The sequence below is a fragment of the Paramisgurnus dabryanus genome, chromosome 8 (genome assembly GCF_030506205.2).
Source record: "Paramisgurnus dabryanus chromosome 8, PD_genome_1.1, whole genome shotgun sequence".
Classification (NCBI taxonomy): Eukaryota; Metazoa; Chordata; class Actinopteri; order Cypriniformes; family Cobitidae; genus Paramisgurnus; species Paramisgurnus dabryanus.
Genome location: NC_133344.1, coordinates 19,202,167 through 19,221,010, shown reverse-complemented (window position 1 = coordinate 19,221,010; position 18,844 = coordinate 19,202,167). Strand labels below are relative to the sequence as shown.

The following is an 18,844-nucleotide window of genomic DNA, read 5'->3' as shown; positions in this document are numbered from 1 at the left end:
TAACCACTTAAGGTTCCTCTTTAAAGAGGTATAAACCCTCTACATTCCTTAACCAGCTAATCACTGTCTTAACAAAATTGGTGGATTACAATATCAAAAATCAGTTTGTGCTTTTAGAAAATGTTCAGAAATGTTAAATAATCTAATGTGTTGATACTGTGAACTGTATATTGTGTACATACAAAACTCTAAAATTGGTGCTAAAAGGACTCCAGTTCATCGTGTGGAATGGGAAACATCACTTTTATAAAAGATTTTGTCATTTCTGGCTTTCCAGGACTTCAGCCTCAATATTATGGCATTGTCTCAGCAGTCCTGTTTTTTGTTTATGTGTGTACACTGATGGGAAATGCTGTATTTATAACATTATTTGTATTATCTAAGAGCCTCCAAAAGCCTGTGTATTACTGCATTGTAAATCTTGCTGTGTGTGATGTACTCTTCAGCACCACTGCATTACCAAAGATAATCAGCAGGTATTGGTTTAAAGATGGATCCATTTCATTTTTGGGCTGCTTTCTTCAAATGTTTTTTGTGCATTATTTTGGTTCGGTCACTTCACGTCTGTTGTCAGTTATGGCTATAGATCGCTATGCAGCCATATGTTTACCACTTCGATATCACAGCATTATGATGGACAGAAATGTTTTCATTTTGATCTTTGGCTCTTGGATTTTGGGTCTGGTGGGCCCACTGATGATAATCATAAGAGCTTACCCGCTTCCTTACTGTGCTGGAAACACTATTGTACATTGTTACTGTGACCATGTTTCCATTACAACACTGGCGTGTGCTGACAGAGAAGAGTATGGTTATCCTGCTTTTGTAAATGCAATGGTAGTGCTGCTGGGTTCACTTTCTATTATTGTTTTCTCTTACTGTGCTATCATTGTATCCGTTCTGCGTATATCGAGCGCTCAAGGAAGACTGAAGACTTTGTCCACCTGCAGTCCTCAGCTCATCATTATTGCTCTGTTTTTCTTACCCAGATGTTTTAATTATTTGTCTAGCAATATTAACATAAAGTTCAGTACTGATTTGCGATTGGTCATTATAATGATGTATAGCCTCTTGCCACCAATGATTAACCCATTTATTTATTGTTTAAGAACAGATGAGGTGAGAAAAGTCTTAGTGGCACGATTGCAAAGGACAAAAATAGGCGTTAAATCAAGAAGGCCATGATCCATATGTTATATGAGTTTATCTCATGGAAACACTCCACAAGGAAACACCTCAGACAGTTGGCCAGTGTCTGACATGATGTGTTTTGTTTAATGTGTACAGTATACAGTTTTGTACAGTATATGTTTTTGTTAATTTAATAACGGTTTAATCAACATCAACACACACATTTAGTGTGAGTCCTGTATATGTAAGGAGAGCACCAATGTAAATGTAACTGTTAGTTGCTTGTTTACTCAGTATGTTATGATACCTTTTAATAAATTGCTCTGAGGAAATGTATCTAATTGCAGATGTATTTTATTTGTATTATAAGAAAATGAAATAAATTACACTATTACCCACAATGCCATATTTTAGTGGTAAGCAAATTGCAACAAACCGATCATACGTCAGAACAACAAGGTGTTAAAAGCTGTTCACACTACAGATGATAATGTTATTAACGTTAAAAATAGTTCTTGAAAATATTTAAGACTATGACAAAAAACTATAAGGATTTCATCACTTCTGTAGTATTTTTTTTTCCAATGGATAAATTATATAATATTGACAGCAAATCAAATCCATTCAAATTTAAAGTGTTCATGTATTTGAAATAGCAAATGACACTGGAGAAACTCTTTTCTGAGATCTATAATGTAAAATTACCTCAGGTATCCAGCGTTGTTGCAATTGCGGTGAAAATAACTATATTTTTTAGTCTACTCCACTGACTATGCCAGTATAATATAGTATACTAATATATGGTCTTGTGTCTTTCTTTAGGAAAATGGGTTTGCGAGTAAAATGCAGCTTTCCCAGATTTTGTGACATTACAGTTGTCTTCTACAAAAGTTGTTAAACACATATGGCCAATAATTTTTTATTACAACACAATTTATTGTTATTTGTACATTAGCATTTTAAGCAACTTTAATTATGAATAATAGTAATATAAATAATATTGATAAATTGATCATAGCATGGGCCATCATGGCCAGCCATTTATTGATGCAGCTCAAAAAACTAAACATTTTAATAAAATGTGGATTGTAACCGGTCCGACTCATTTTCCTTCACTACTCCAGGGTTTCCCGCAGAAAATTTGTTAGTCAAGGTGGTAGGGTTGGGCGGGTGGGCGGGGCCAAAGGGCGTGGCAATCAAAGGGGCGGGGCGTATGCGTCATGATGAAAATTAAAATATTTTAATAAAATAAATAAATAAAATATTTATTTTGAAAACACTCAAATAAAACTTAATTTTGAAGAAACTATGACAAAAAATGAACACATACTAGATTATTAATGAATTTTAATGTTTTTAACAGATACCTCTAATGGGAATAGAAGTGTGATGAAGTGAAACTAAAGGGTTAATAAACACAAACTGAAGCAGATGTTGTAGAACGTCAGGCGAACGATGATAGATAGCGCAAAAATTGTAAAAACTGATTATTTCCCACTATTAATTACATTACCTTAAAGGAGTGTAACTGTAGCATGTAAATAATGCACATAAATAAAGTGAGCAAGAGCGCTCAACAATTATATCTCATCAACAGGCACGTGAAACCTTAGCAGGTTGCTCAAACAACAAAATCACCAGCTAACTTACTTTAAAATTAGAAGAACTACAGACTAATACAATAACAGGCTTGAATAACCCCAAAACATAAGTCCACTTACAGTTCTCACGGACACGTGTTTTATCAACTGGCTATCCTCCAGACATGACGGAGCACGTTTTTATCTCATTTCGGCCATGTGGCGCGCGTCCCCGCATGCGGTGTGATGCGCGTACGCGCTATTCTCCGAGATGAACTTGGCGGCCTTTTGTGCAGAAAAGTTAGTTAAGGCGGTAGGGTTTCCAAGCTTAGGCGGGCCGCCTTAACTGAAATATGCTGCGGGAAACCCTGTACTCCCTGCTGGTGGAATGATCTTTCTATAGGAGCCTGATCAGCCACAGCCTTCGCTATATATTTACATAATAACTTTTATGTTTATCTAACCTCTCCTGTTAGTAAGCAACCCCTGTGAAAGATGCTAAATCGTGTGTTGATCAATCGGAGACCACACAGAAACAACTCTGACACCTTGGAAAATCTTGTCTTCTCTCACATTGACTGCTGTAAAGCAGATGACCATAATACAGTTTTGATCATATGTCCCTGTGACCTCACAAAGCACATTTGGACACATTTGGGCACTTTGTGATTCCATTTTAATTTGAAAGTAATGTTATAGGACTATCATTTCTCTTTTTCATAAATGTAAAAACGTTCTCGTTATGCTTTTATTTTGTGATTTCTTTTCTTATTTAACTCAACTACCAACCAGTTCTCATGAAGTGAATGTAAATGGCCAAATTCCAATTTTGCGTGCATATAATGTAATATAATGTATATAATACACCTTTTCACTTGGGGCACATCTTTTTGTGTCATTTATATTGGTTTCTTAGGGGGGGGGGGGTTCTTTTCTTTAACATTGTCGCTTGGGTTTGGGAATAGAACAACGTTTTTACATAAAATGACATCCTAACCCCAATTCTAACCCCAACATCAAGCGACCATCATAAAAAAAACAGAAACATATTAAATGACACTTTAATGCAAATCTTAACCCCAAACCCAAGCGACAATGGTTTAAAAAATATAATCATCATACGCATGCAAAATTGGAATTTGATGAATGTTAGTTAGTTAGTTAGTTTCCTTTATTTGTTTTCCTTGGGAGAAATGTGGATTTGTACAGAGAGCCTACTGCATAAGATGTATTGCAACTTTTTACACTGTGTGCTATTTATAAGCAATCATGAGAATGCTGCAATTCCATTAATTAAAACACATAAAAAAACACAATAAGTACCACTTTTTGTTTTTGACATTTGATTGAATAAAAAAGCAATATTGAAATCAATAAACTAATGTTGTAACATACCATTTTTGGGCAGCTTCCCGGACAGGATTTAGATTATTCCAGGACTAGGCCTTAGTTGTGTTAGATTATATTAGTTTTAAGAAGGCCTAATTTTTACAAACATACCTTACAAAACATTACTGATGTGCATATTGAGACAAAACTATTGCAATTATATATTCTAAGATATGTCAGGGCCAGATGTTTTTTAAATGAAGGCAGCTCAAACATGCATTTACGATAAGCCCTATCTGGAAAAACCACCCCAATAAAATTGATTTTATCACAAGTAAAATAAAATAACAATTGGGGGGTATGACTGTACAAATATGCCATACTATGCTTACAGACAAATCTGACCATGTTTTAAGGAAAATACAAAGTAGGAGACAGAGTAATAATTTTTTCCAGCAACAAATATCAAATTTCAAGTACAAGATCCAGGGTCTGTGCTGCAGTATACCACTGTATTGCAATCTGTGCTGCTGCAGAATGAATTGAAACTTATCTGTAGCAAAAAGTCAAATATAATAAGCATTCAATTGACAGTCTGTCTGTTTATTGTTACTGAGACATATTACCATACAGTATGTAACAATGAGGGTTTATAACAGATATACAGTCTACAGTACAGTCATCCCAGTTGCAATAAGATATTAAACTTAAATCATCATGCGCACATTAGGATCATATCTTGAATCAAGCTTATAATAGCAATATTCCCACATCAAGCCATTATTTACTGTTTCACCTAATAGCATTTATCACAAAAGCATCTACAAAATGCTCTACTTTAAGTCTTAATAAACAAATGTTAGTAAGATAATTCATTTTGTGATTAAAGCAGATCTTTTGTAAAGCACTTTGCGAACTACATCTTTGATTTCAGCTGTGTTTAAAACGTAAATGATGGGATTTAACATTGGGGGAATCACAAATGAAAGAGATGTGCTGATTATTCTGTCATTAGGAGGGAGAGAAAACATTATTGCAGCAATGTAAGCACCTGAAATGGGGAGGAAAAAAGTTCCTACAAGCATCATGTGGCAAGCACAGGTCTTAAGGGCCTTAAACCGTCCTTTCCAGGATGTAATTTTACTTAAGGAAAGAAAAATGCATACATAGGAAAGGACTACAATGACCAGTGGTGCTATAACGTATAAAACTGTGACAACTATTGACAGTTGGTGATTGATACTGTTGTCATTACATGCTAACATATACACAGGTCCATGATCACAAAAAAAACTTTTTATCACATTGGATTTACACAATTTAAGTCGAGTGATCAAAATCACAAAAGTGCCTATCACAAATGTGTTAAATGCCCATAGAGCTGAATACATTAAAAGCATTACAGTATTATTCACAATGGTATGATATCTTAGAGGTAAGCAAATTGCAATGACACGATCAAATGATAGGGCAACTAGTGTTAAACACTGCATACCACTAAAGAAGAAAACAAAAAACATGTTGGCTAAACAAGCATCATAGGAGATGTACTGTGATTCAAAAACAAACATCCTCATCATGTTGGGAATCAGAGCGTTAGTTGCACCAATGTCGGCCAGAGCCAAATTAAACACACCAATATACTTTGGGCTGTGCAGACTCCGGTCAAGTGCTATAATGAGAAGAACTGTAGAGTTCCCAATTACAGCAATAATGTAAGTGCAAAATAAGAAAATATAATAATAGCGGCTGTATGGTATACCTGAAAGTCCAGTGATGAAAAAGTATTCAGGATGTGGAATGGTGATATTCTGGGAAAAATTGGCATTTATGGAATTCATGGTAAATTTGCATTTACATGTAGGTTTTTTCCAAAGCTGAAAAAAAATAAATACAAGAGCAAAACATTTACATGACACTAATTTCCAAATCCATTCTTTAAAAATGTACAAATTACTATTATTTACCTCAATGCTATTACTTACATAAGTTGTTGAATGTTTCTTGGCTTGACTTGATTTTAGTTGCTTCATTGAATTGTGTCCCTGTTTCAATGTTTTTGTCTTATATATAGTGACACTCTCATAAAGGAACATGATTGAAACTCCACCTTTTTTCCTTTCATCCTTTTGATTGGTTTTAATTACTTATTTAGTTAGTAGTTAACATTGTTGCTTCTAATAATTTAACTTAACTTCAAAAAGTTATGTTTATGAGATCGAAAGTGATTTAATATGCAAATGTAATGTTTCTTGATGTCCATGTGAAATTAAGAGTAGCACAGAACATGTATGCAGCTTTTTAAGTCACATAACATTAGGCCCATCTCTCTGTGCAATGTAAAAAATTATATGTGATATCTACTTGTGGGATCTTCCTGATTTTTCATGTAAAATTACATGACATGTGTTAACTAGTTAAACTGATACATAACAATATAGTGCAATATCTACCCTGGGGACCGATCACAAGCTGTTCACGTAAAATGTTTATTATTATACACCACAATGTGATGAGCACGTAAGAAGAGACATCATGATCATCATTGTTTCAACAGTCTAAACACAAACACCACTCTTCTGAACGATGGTAACCACAAACCTCAAGAAGAAACCGAAACTCTTTTAGATCTCAAAGATAAATGAACATTAAAAACACATAAAATAGCATTTAATTTCAAAATGTACTCTCCCAATGCAGTCTTAAGCAAAGCATGCTGAGAACTACAAATCTACTAAAAGCATTCATGTAGGTTTAACACAAAATTATTGTGTTTCCTTCTCACAAATTTGAGTGGATTAAACATAATAAAATTTAGTTGAATTTATTTAAAGTGATAGTTCACCTTAAAATGAGTATAGTAAGAATAAAACATATGATGGAATTTAATGGGTACCGTCAACTGTGTGCTTACCATCATTTATCAAAATATTTTCTTCATCATTTATCATAATGTTTTCCTACTATGGAAGTCAATGGGTATGTGTGTTTACCATCATTTCTCAAAATATCTTCTTTTGTGTTCATCAGAAAATTCATACAGGTTTAGAACAACAGGAGGATAAGTAAATGATGACAGAATTTTCATTTTAAGGTGAACTATCCCTTTAATAAAGCATTGATTTAGAATTTACTACTGCTTCTGTGTGCTGTATTGTTACATGATGCCTATCTTAATTAATCCTTATGGATTTTATCATAATAGTATCCTGAGATTTCAAAGTTAATTAAATAAATAGTTTTCAATTTGACTTGTGAGAATTCAGTTTCTACCGTTTATCAAAATCTGTTTCCAATATAATTATGTGAGACTATGGCATTATGCTAATAAGTAATTAAAGTGTTATCATATAAATATCGTATTTTTTGTTATCAACAAACTCAAAGTCACTTTTACTGAACTGCAATTTCTTGATTTAGCACCAGGTAAGCACATCTGATTGTAACCATTGAAATCCATAGTAGAAATAACAAATACAGTGTTATTTTAATGGGTACCATCAACTATTTGCTTAAAATAATTTATCAAAATATATTCTTCATCATTTATCACAATACTTCCATAGTATTTGTTTTCCTACTAACAAAGGCAATGGTTACAATCAGCTGTGTGCTTACCATCATTTATCAAAATATCTTCTTTTGTGTTCATCAAAAAAAGAGAGAAATTCATACCGGTTTAGAACGATATGAGGATAAGAAAATAATAACAACATTTTCATTTTTGGGTAAACTGTCCCTTTAGGCATTTGTTGATTGTTCAAGTTAATTTATGAGCATCAACAAAAGTTTGAAGTTAAAAATGTTTATTTAATGTTAATACATATTACCCCTTTGCATAGTGTTACTTAAATATTATTAGTTAGAGCATATGGTTTGAAAAAAAAACAGGTCTGAAACCAGTAAGTCATTGGCTATTGGCAGGTGTGGCAAAAAATTGTTTTAGGCCCAAGATCCACATGCAACATTGAACACTGCACTTTACTGTAACAGTACTTGTGACATTCCCTTTTATTTCCTCACACTCCTAATATTTTTATTTAGTTGTAAATATAATAATATTGTAAAATCTTACATTTTAGTTATATATTTTAGGTTTATCTTTAGGTTTAGACTTATGCTTAATTTAATAATTTAGTTAATATTTTAGTTTTATACTTGTTGCACAGTACAGTTTATTCACTCATTATACAGTTTATTCACATTCATTACACTGTAAGCTCTTGTATAACTGTCTGTGTGTTAGACAAAAATTAAATCTAGAGTCTAATCTCACTATGTCATGAACTACAACTCTTTCAATCTACTGTTACATAGTCCAATGTGTCCCAGATATTAGGCTATAAGCTCAGGAAAAACTTTTAGTATTACTGAAATATCACTGTTATATAATTTTTTTCTGATTTAAACACAGGTAAAAGGCACATGTTAACCTCTAAATTTATAAATTAGGCTAATAAAAAAAATACAAAATAAGTAAATCACACTGAACTATATATCATATTTTTTGTACTACTTAAAAAAAGTTTTGTGTAATGGTTTTCAAATGTTTTGTAAGAATTGCATCATTTTTGATTGACATGTTTTGGCTTTAAGGTAATTCACATGTTATTTAGCTGTGTTTGACAGGGAGCAAACAGAAACAGCTCTGCCACCTGAGAAAGCCTTGTCTCTCCTCACCTTGAGTGATGATTATTATTAGCTTTGTTTGTAGGAATGAGTGCAATACCTCTGTGACCATACAAAATGATACATTAATCTGGGGGAAACTGTGACTTTCCCAAGTGACTTTTCCCTGTACAGAAAAATTAAAGGGAATGTATTCAATTGAAGAATATCTCAGGCCTCTACAATTTCTCAGAAACTAAAAAAATCAATCAAATCATTTAAATATTTTATGTTTTGTGAGACAAATGAAAAAAAAAAACAAATGAAAAGCTCAGATGCAATACCCTCTTAAGTGCGACTGTAATAAGCATTCTTGTAAATTAGCATTTTTGATCAGGCTCTTAATGGATTCTGGATAAAGCATTTACTCTGAATGACCTGAGGCCATGATTAAGATGTTTTGACACAAAATTATTTGGTGAATATGTGTCGATTCTGGGGCCCCTCACTGTTTCTTGGTCTTTGCCCCTACATTAGTCCAAATTGAATTATGGGCCCATACAACCTGATAATTCGTACATACTTTACAGTACGAGTTGGCTAATTAGTTTGAACTTGGACAAAGTTAATCATGTAAATGCGTACTATAATTATAAAAAAAAATAATAAAACCCCACTCCTAACCCTAATGTCACATGTCACGAATAAAAGTCGGACAAAAACAAGAGTAAGAAGAGAAACAACAGTTTAGCACTAAAGAGTTCCTTTTTTAAATATATTTTGTATCACAAAATTGCGTGCCTAGTCACGTAAATATGTGAGTCTTAAGCATGACACTATGACGGTTTTCCACCTTTTTGCATGAACATGTCACACATTTCTGTTAATGTATTTTGTCCTATTTTCTTACCATTGTTGCTTCAGTCTAGGGTTAGATTTACATAAAATGACATCCTTACCCAAACCCAACTCTAACGCCAGGCGACAGTGGTTTAAAAACCCATAAACTATTAAAAAAGAAATTATGAAAAAAGGTATAAACCAATACTAGTGACATCCTAACACAAACACCAAATCTAACCCTAAACCGAAGTGTCTATGGTTTGAAAATAGGATAAAACAGTTAAACAGAACAGAAATGTTCCGCAAAAAGGCGGAAAACTGTGTCAGTGTCACGCTTAAGACTCACAAATTTACATGACTATAATAGGTACATAATTTCGTGATACAGGGTTGTTTTTTTAGTAGAACACTAAAAAGTAACCAGATAACAGGCGTGTAATTGTGTGTATTAAAATATAACTTATTTTAATTAATTTTAATGAATCAACATTATTCTTATACGTTTACTGTATATGGAGGCCCATTTAACAAATTCATTGACAAGTTCATTGCTGTGCCAATTTCAAACATGTTTTTCATGATTTTGTCTATTTGGAATTGTAAGCAGTCCATTCAATCTAAACATTATCATTATGTGTCTTCCCTGGGATCAAACCCACAACCTTTGTTTTAACTCAACATTGTAACCATTTCAGCCACAGGGACAATGTATGTTCTGTATGTTTTAAACACTATGGGGTGGTTTCCCAGACAGGCATTAGACTAGATTAAAATAAATGAAAGAGCTGTCCAAACTCTAATCAACTTGCACTGTCATATCTTAAAATACATCAGTGCCCTTTGTTTCGCTTAAAAATGCACACAAGTAATGTTTTTAGGAAGGCATATTTGTTAAAACTAGTTATATTTCCTAATTAAACTAAGGCCTAGTCCTGGTTTAAGCTAATCCCTGTCCGGGAAACCACCCCATCAGAAATAAAGGTATGAAAGCTGTCGCTGGGACAGTACCCTTTAAAAGGGTCCATTTAGGTATCTATATGTACCTTTGATGTACTAATATGCACTCTTTAGGTACAGCTTATTTAAATGTTTTGGAGAAAAACAAATAGTTTTAAGTTAATACATTCATTAAATGGCACAAATAATCAACAGAATGCAATCAGATATGGTTTGTGTTACTAAAGTCCTCAGTGACTGTGAAATACTGTTGTTGATTGACTGATCAGGCCTCTTCAGGGATAAAGAATAACAAAGTAGCAAACAGGCAGCAAATTAACACCCTGGAGAAAAGAGACTTGTTTTTAATGACACTGTTTACATGTTGCTGATAGTTGTTATGATGGACACCATTCATGTCTATTTCAACTAGCATGTACGCAGTTTAGTCTAGAGAGATCTCATTAGTGCTTAATTAAGATAAGAGAACAATAGGGATAACACATGATAGACATACAGACAGACAGACAAACAGAGGCCTATTCCTCCAAAACCTGCAATAGAAGTTGAACTGGTTCAACTTAGGAGGCTATACAGTATGATATTATCATGGCACTGTCAACTTTGAAGTCAATTAAACAGTATTTATATTTTAGGTTGTGTATGAAATGTGTACAAATAACAAGCAGTGTGATTATCGTCCAATACATACGCCAAATTCCAATTTTGCATTCATATGATATGCAGTCCTTCCTGTTCACTTACGGCACATCTTTTCGTGTCACTTTATTTATTGGTTTCTCATTTGTTTTCTGTTTTTTTAACCATCGTCGCTTCGGTTTTGGGTTAGATTTGGGTTTTGCTTTAGGATGTTATTTAATATATAGGTTTCTTCATGTTTTGTCTATTTTTAAACCATGTTTGCTTGGAGTTGGGGTTAGAAATAGGGTTTGGGTTAGGATGTTACAAAAATGTGCTTTAACCCCAAACCCAACCGACAATAGTAAAAAAAATCAGAAAACAAATGAGAAACCAATAAATAAAACGCCACAAAAAAGATGTGTCATATAAGTGAACGGGAAGGACTGGGTATTATATGCACGCAAAATTGGAATTTGGCGTATGTATTGCACGATAATCACACTGCGTGTTATTTGTACGCATTTAGTGAGAATGCATGGGCTGGAGTTGATATATGTTTGCTAAAGATCTTGGGAATAGTAACAACGATAAATTGAGCTAAAGTACTGGCTCATCATTAATCCATTTAAGGGTGTAATTGCTCTTGAGACATCCAAATAGTCCCAGTGGATAAATTATTAAGATAAGTGATAAAACTGAGACTCTACAAGAAATACAAATATTACAATTACCTTTATGCATGTTACAAAAAAAAGAACTAAAGGAAGAACTGTAAAACTTAATGTAACCTCAAATGAACTACACAGTATATTTTATGTTATGTAAATATACTATTCTTTTTTTATTTTAATTTTCAGTTTTAAAATGAGAAAATCTAATCTAAAGCATGACAAAAAATACAGCTTATTTCAACAAACAATATATCAGCACTGTTTGAATAAACAACTATACTGACTTCAAATACTGTTTCATGCATAAGAGAGCAGGGAACACGCACAACACATGTTTTTATTAAAAGTTTGAATAACTGTTGTGTCATTGTTTCACCAACATGCTAGATTTCCATAAGAAAATACAATATTTTGTCAATAACAATAGGCCTAAGTAGTTTAAACATTTGAGGATAATGCCACAAAATGTTGTGCTATTTGTATTTGTATAGCGTTTTCACAGTGCACATTGATTGAAGACTGTTTTACAGAAAATGCACATTTAATATTGTTAGTATACTGTTTAGCAAATTAGCATGTGTAAGTCTATTAAATATTGGTAACACTTTGTTTCGATAGTCCACTTTAAACATTGTATTGGTGTTAAACATCTTTAAAAACTCATCTATGAATTAGACTAACACCGGACAGCGATGGACTTCTGCAGGATGCATACAACTGCTTTATTATTCAGGAGTTGAGTATAAAATATAATAGAAGGAACTTCAACAAATCAAAGATCTGTCATAAAAAAGCCACCTTAAAGCCTGTTAACATCACAAACAGGATGTATTGTTTTAATTAAGTGGCCATCCTAAAAATAAGATAAAAATATTGTACTGTGACTTCTGCATTTGTACAAGAAACTTGTACAAGTAGTGCATTGATTTCACTGGACAGTGTCACTGAAAGTAAAAAAAAGGCAAAAATATTGAATATAACAAGATTAGGCTCTTATTACTATAAATAGGGGACAATGCCTGTTCAAAATGGACAATCTGGCAAAATATCTGCCCAGAGGCGTTACAAAGTACTGGCATGACTTCCCTAAAGAGACTTTGGCAAAGGGCATTGGTTAGTATAAAATAATGCATGAGTTATGCATGGTCAGTTTCAACAACCAACCACAGAATTCCTCGCTTTATATAAAGAAAAATCGTTGCATTTCTCTTATATATTTTTGACTGCTACATTTTGGACAGTGTAAGTAAACTGCACAGGAAGACATACAGTATGTTGTAAGTAAAATTGTGAGTTAAATTGCTATTGCATTATGATTGTATCAGCTGAATACATTATTCAAAACTGTTAAATCAATCATTTGTGATGATAATCATTCATTTTCTTCATTCTATAAACAATAATGTTAACATATATTGCTTAAAATTCTACCTCACTACTTTTACTACTAAACATTCTATAGGTGTTATATAATCAGAAATGATGATATTTTTATGCCAATGTGTTTCTCTGTCCATGTTAATCAAGCTCTGTAATCTTTCTTATCAGGCTATCATGACATCTGAAAACAACACCTTTATCAAGGACTTCTTAATTGTTGGTTTTCCTGGGCTTTATTCAAGTTACTATGATATAGTGGCTGCACTTCTGCTCTCTGTCTATGTGTGTATTTTAGTGGGTAATGGAATATTTCTTGCACTTTTTACTGTAGAAAAATGCCTTCATAAACCTATGTATTATATAATCTTGAACCTGGTCTTCAGCGATATATTGTTTAGCACCACTACCTTACCAAAAATTATTGCCAGGTATTGGTCCCAAAATGGTTCTATTTCATTCACTAACTGCTTCATACAAATGTTTTTTGTGCATTATTTTGGTTCCCTTACTTCTTTTGTCCTTGGAATAATGGCCTTTGATAGGTATTTAGCAATCTGTAACCCACTAAGGTATTCAAATTTAGTCACAGGGTCAAGAATATTTGGACTTTGTCTCCTTGCATGGGTCCTAGCAAGCATATTTCCTTTAATCATGACAATAAGGGCCTATCCTCTCCAGTACTGTGCAGACAATCGTATCATTCATTGCTACTGTGATCACGTTTCTATCACATCACTCGCATGCACTAACAGAGCACTTTACAGCATTCCAGCTTTTGCATTTGCAATGGTTGTGTTGCTTGGACCTTTGTCTTTCATTGTTTTCTCCTATGGTGCCATCATTGTGGCAGTTTTGCGTATATCAAGCGCTCAAGGAAGACTGAAGACTTTCTCCACCTGCAGTCCTCAGCTCATCATTATCGCTCTTTATTTTTTACCTAGGTGTTTCAATTATTTGTCTGGTAATATTAGTTTTAACTTCAGCACAGATGTGCGGATAGCCATCATTTTGATGTACAGCTTTATTCCACCCATGATTAATCCCCTTATTTACTGTTTAAGGAACAATAATATAAAGGAAATCTTGATTAAAAGAGTAGAGACATTATGTCCTCGACTTAATGATGCAAAAGTCAATGTATCTACTGTATGCAAATAATCATGATAGTATTCTTTTTAATAAGTAATCATACGTGACGCACTGCATTAAAAAGATGACATTAATTTTGTTCATAAAATTGTTATGATATGACATCAGTGAGGATATGTCTTGCTTTTCAATTGTAATTTATTTTCCTGCTATTAATCTTTAATCTTTTGCTATTTTAAGATGGAACTAGAGATTTGGAAAAAAAGTTTTTTGGTGTAGTTATTGTACATGTCCTGTAACATAAGGTAATTTGTTTTATTTAAACTATATTTTTCCTAAATAAATGTACATGTATTTACTTCTGACGTTTATTAACCCAACATTTGGTTCTGTCCAACATTTACCCAAACATGGGTTTTAGAGTGTAATAAAATAAAATGTAAAGTGTTTTACTGATACCGTAACAAGTCCTTGATCACACTGACTGTATTTGGGAACCACTGCTGTACTGTAGCATGCCTTTGTTTACCAGCATTGAGATAGGCCAATAGTTCCATTACATGCCCTATAAACTGTGTGTTACACTTAGGCCTTGGTTATTTTGGTACTTTTTGGTGCCTGCCAAGCCTACGTGAAAATCTTCCACATTTTTGTGTTTCATTAACAAAATAAAAGCACTCGGGTATAAAACGGAGATGAGTAAACTTGTAAATGTCTTTATTCTGATAAAAACAAAGTAAGATATTTTGAAGAATGTTGGTAACCAAACCGATTAGAAGCCCCATTGACTTCTATAGTATTCTTTATTCTTACTATTGGCTTCTGATCAGTTTGGTTACAAACATTCCTTAAATGTCCTTCCTATGTGTTCCTCAGAACATAAACATGAGGGTGAGTAAATGAAGACAGAATTTTAATTTTGGGGTAAACATATCCCTTTAAAGAGATATTTTTGACATTCACATTAAATCCTGAAATTGTTAATGGATTTGCCCTCTACAACTAAAATCCATTAATAAAACAAATATATGTTCATTACTTCAAAAAAATCCCAACATGTACAGTAATACTCATTTTAACCTATAGAGCCCTACGTTATGTGTCATGCATAGTGCATAAAGGTGCATTACTACACTTTACTTGTCAGGAAAAACTTCAGAGTCTAGTGCAAGTTAACAATATTTATTTAGAAAAATAGAATGAGAGATCTGGAGAGCAAAGTCACTGGTAGATCCACACACGGCACACGCCCGTTGACTCACTCTGGATGATAACACTACTGTGGGAATGAAGCACTCCCACAGTAGGAGAGAGTGAGTCGGCGCTACACGATAGTCCAGTACAGATCCGAAGGGAGAGAGAGAGCCACCCACGCACTCCGTCAAGAACACCAGCACAGTCACCACACGCAACAGAAGGATGAGACACGCCACCCTGAAGGTGGATGACAGGCGGAGATGGAAGGTGGTAAATCCAAATTCTCAGACGGGTAATCCACTGTGAAATCCTGATGTAGATGAAGCCACCCGGAAACCACTGGTCACCGCCTAAAAACGAAGCGAACCAGCGGTTCCGAGAAACAACAGTCATTAAAGTCAATGTAATCCACAATGGTAAAAGGTGTACTCCACTCACGGGCGATGATGCAAACTGATGAGAAACAGAGACAGCTGGTATACCGCCTAGAAACGAAGCGAACCAGCTGTTCCGAGAGACAAACAAAGTTAATGAGTTCCAGTAATCCACAAGCGAGCGGTCCGGGCGAAGACGAGTCCCCGAACGCCGAAAACCAAACCTGGGGGTAACAAGAGGAAGAGACAGAGAGCGACTGACAAGACAAGGCAGGGCAGCAGGACTGTGATAAAACAATGAGCGCGCAACGAAAGACAGGACTACGTGCAATATAAAGGAAAAGGTAAACGAGACACCACCGGTGAACAATTACCGAAACAAGGGGGCGGAGTTAGTGAACACACGAGGAACCGGCACCACAGGTAAACAACACACACACACACAGATCACACAGCCATCGATCACCCAGCAGTCATGACAGTAGCCCCCCCTCCACGACCGGCACCAGACGGACCGGGAGACTCACCCTGTCGCCGACGGAGGTCCTCGATCAGCCCAGGATCCAGCAAATCCCGACCCGGAACCCAGCTCCTCTCATCCGGACCGTATCCTTCCCAATCCACTAAATACTGAAATCCTCTGCCCCTGCAGCGGGAGTCTAGTAACCTCTTAACAGTATAGACAGGGGCACCATCCACTAGACGAGGGGCGGGGGGATTAGGGGCAGAGACAGGAGGGTTATAGCGAGCAAACATCACAGGTTTAACCTTGGATACATGGAAAACAGGGTGAACCCGACCAAGAGAAAGGGGTAACTTAAGCTTTATCGTCACCGGATTAATGACCTTAGAAATACTGTATGGCCCAATGAATCTCGGAGCCAGCTTACGAGAAGGTTCATGGAGAGACAGATCCTTGGTAGAAAGCCATACCTTTTGACCACAAACGTAACGGGGTAGAGGTCGCCGATGACGATCAGCTGCAGCTTTGGTTCGTCTGGAATTAGATAATAACAGTGTCTTAGCTCTCCTCCAGGTGCGTCTGCACCTGCGTACAAAAGCTAACGCAGACGGAACCGCTGCCTCGGGCTCCTGTGATGGAAACAGGGGAGGTTGATAACCGATGGAAAGTTCAAACGGGGATAAATTGGTAGACGTAACGGGAAGAGAATTATGAGAATACTCAACCCACGGGAGCTGATCGCACCAGGAATTCGGATATTGTGACGACAGACAGCGGAGCGTTCTACCGAGATCCTGATTAGCCCGTTCGCATTGCCCATTGGTCTGCGGGTGATAACCAGAAGACAAGCTGGCCGTGGCGCCAATTTGTCTACAAAACTCCTGCCAAAAACGAGAGATGAACTGAGGACCCCTATCTGACACTACGTCAGTCGGAATACCATGTAACAGAAAGACGTGATTAATCAAAACCTGAGCCATCTCTTTTGCAGAAGGTAGCTTGGGCAGGGGAATGAAATGAACCGCCTTCGAAAAACGATCCACCACAGTTAGAACAACAGTGTTACCATTAGATGCCGGTAAGCCAGTGACAAAATCAAGGGCTATATGAGACCAGGGGCGGGAGGGCACTAACATCACCTGCCTAGATGTTAGTCTTCTGGCCGAACGGATATATTCAAGATTTTTATGATCCGTCCAGACCAGAAAGGGCTCCGAGGTTCCCTCCAACCAGTGACGCCATTCACCCAAAGCGAGTCTAACCGCCAACAGCTCCCGATTCCCTATGTCGTAATTACGTTCTGCTGGGTTTAACCGGTGAGAGAAAAAAGCACACGGATGTACTTTCCCATCAATAGACGATCGCTGTGATAAAACGGCGCCTACCCCGACATCAGAAGCATCTACTTCCATTATAAATTGTTTAGCCGGATCGGGGATAGAGAGGACAGGCGCAGAGATGAACCGGGACTTTAACACATCAAAGGCCTCCTGAGCCTCTCTATTCCAACGGAAACATACGTTAAGTGAAGTGAGAGCAGTAAGAGGCTTAGCGATCTGACCAAAATTTCTGATGAAACGCCGATACAAATTGGCGAACCCCAGAAATCGCTGAAGCTCCTTCCGAGTGTCGGGTACTGGCCAATCGGCAGCCGTCTTAACCTTAGCGGGATCAGGACGAATTTCTCCCTCGGCAATAACAAAACCCAGAAACGAAACCGACTTCCTGTGGAACTCGCACTTCTCCGCCTTAACGAATAGTTGATTCTCTAAAAGCCGTTGTAAAACCATGCGAACGTGCTGAGTGTGTATCTGCATGGAGGGAGAAAAGATGAGAATGTCATCGAGATACACAAAGACAAATCTGTTAATCATGTCACCCAGCACTTCATTGACCATGGTCTGGAAGACAGCTGGAGCGTTACAAAGACCGAACGGCAGAACGGAATATTCCCAGTGTCCCGAGGGTGTATTAAAGGCTGTCTTCCACTCATCGCCCTCTTTAATACGTACCAAGTGATAAGCGTTGCGCAGATCTAGCTTGGTAAATACGCGCGCTCCCTGTAATAACTCGAATGCTGATGACATTAATGGCAAGGGGTACTTATTCTTAACAGTAATGTCATTCAGCCCTCGATAATCAATGCTCAGACGAAGAGACCCGTCTTTCTTCTTTACAAAGAAAAATCCAGCACCAGCTGGAGACGAGGAGCGGCGAATGAGACCGGCTTTAAGAGCGTCATTAATGTATTTATCCATAGCCTCTCTTTCAGGTTTAGCTAGGGAAAATATACGACCCTTAGGCGGAGAAGTGTTGGGAAGTAGTTTGATCTCGCAATCATACGACCGATGAGGAGGCAGAGAAGTGGCCCGGGACTTACTGAAAACCTGATACAGATCCGAGTACTCCGCCGGGACCCCTGAGAGATCGACAGCCGGAACCTGCGAGACAGAACAAGAAACAAGAGAAGGAGCAGGACCAAGACAAGAAACATAACACTTAGACTTCCAAGATAACACAACATTGTTCTGCCAATCAACGTGAGGATTATGTTTGGATAACCAGTCATGACCTAAAATGACTGGTGATTGTGAATCCTCT

The 18,844-nt window shown here is 36.1% G+C and overlaps 3 protein-coding genes across 3 annotated transcripts; 2 read left to right on the top strand and 1 right to left on the bottom strand.

Moving 5' to 3' along the window:
- Positions 1-228: 228 nt before the first annotated feature.
- LOC141282473 (olfactory receptor 4B13-like) lies at positions 229-1,185 on the top strand. The gene has a single exon (XM_073815463.1). It carries the CDS (start codon positions 229-231, stop codon positions 1,183-1,185), a length of 957 nt encoding a protein of 318 aa, XP_073671564.1.
- Positions 1,186-4,729: 3,544 nt separating this feature from the next.
- LOC141282472 (olfactory receptor 1M1-like) lies at positions 4,730-6,058 on the bottom strand. The gene is made up of 2 exons (XM_073815462.1): positions 6,026-6,058; positions 4,730-5,917 (listed from the first exon to the last, which is right to left on the bottom strand). The coding sequence occupies exon 2, from the start codon at positions 5,879-5,881 to the stop codon at positions 4,913-4,915; it is 969 nt and encodes a 322-aa protein (XP_073671563.1). The 5' UTR covers positions 5,882-5,917; positions 6,026-6,058; the 3' UTR covers positions 4,730-4,912.
- A 7,236-nt stretch (positions 6,059-13,294) lies between these two features.
- On the top strand, positions 13,295-15,712 carry LOC135770216 (olfactory receptor 1468-like). Its single transcript, XM_065279951.1, has 2 exons — positions 13,295-14,206; positions 15,659-15,712. The coding sequence occupies exons 1-2, from the start codon at positions 13,295-13,297 to the stop codon at positions 15,710-15,712; spliced, it is 966 nt and encodes a 321-aa protein (XP_065136023.1).
- The last annotated feature ends 3,132 nt before the right edge of the window (positions 15,713-18,844 follow it).

Excerpts from the sequence above, each read along its gene's own strand:
- LOC141282473 (XM_073815463.1), top strand. The coding sequence starts at position 229 with ATGGGAAACATCACTTTTATAAAAGATTTTGTCATTTCTGGCTTTCCA.
- LOC141282472 (XM_073815462.1), bottom strand. The coding sequence starts at position 5,881 with ATGAATTCCATAAATGCCAATTTTTCCCAGAATATCACCATTCCACAT.
- LOC135770216 (XM_065279951.1), top strand. The coding sequence starts at position 13,295 with ATGACATCTGAAAACAACACCTTTATCAAGGACTTCTTAATTGTTGGT. Across the intron at positions 14,207-15,658 it reads ATAATATAAAGGAAATCTTG|AGGCGGAGATGGAAGGTGGT; the intron begins ATTAAAAGAGTA and ends AAGGTGGATGAC.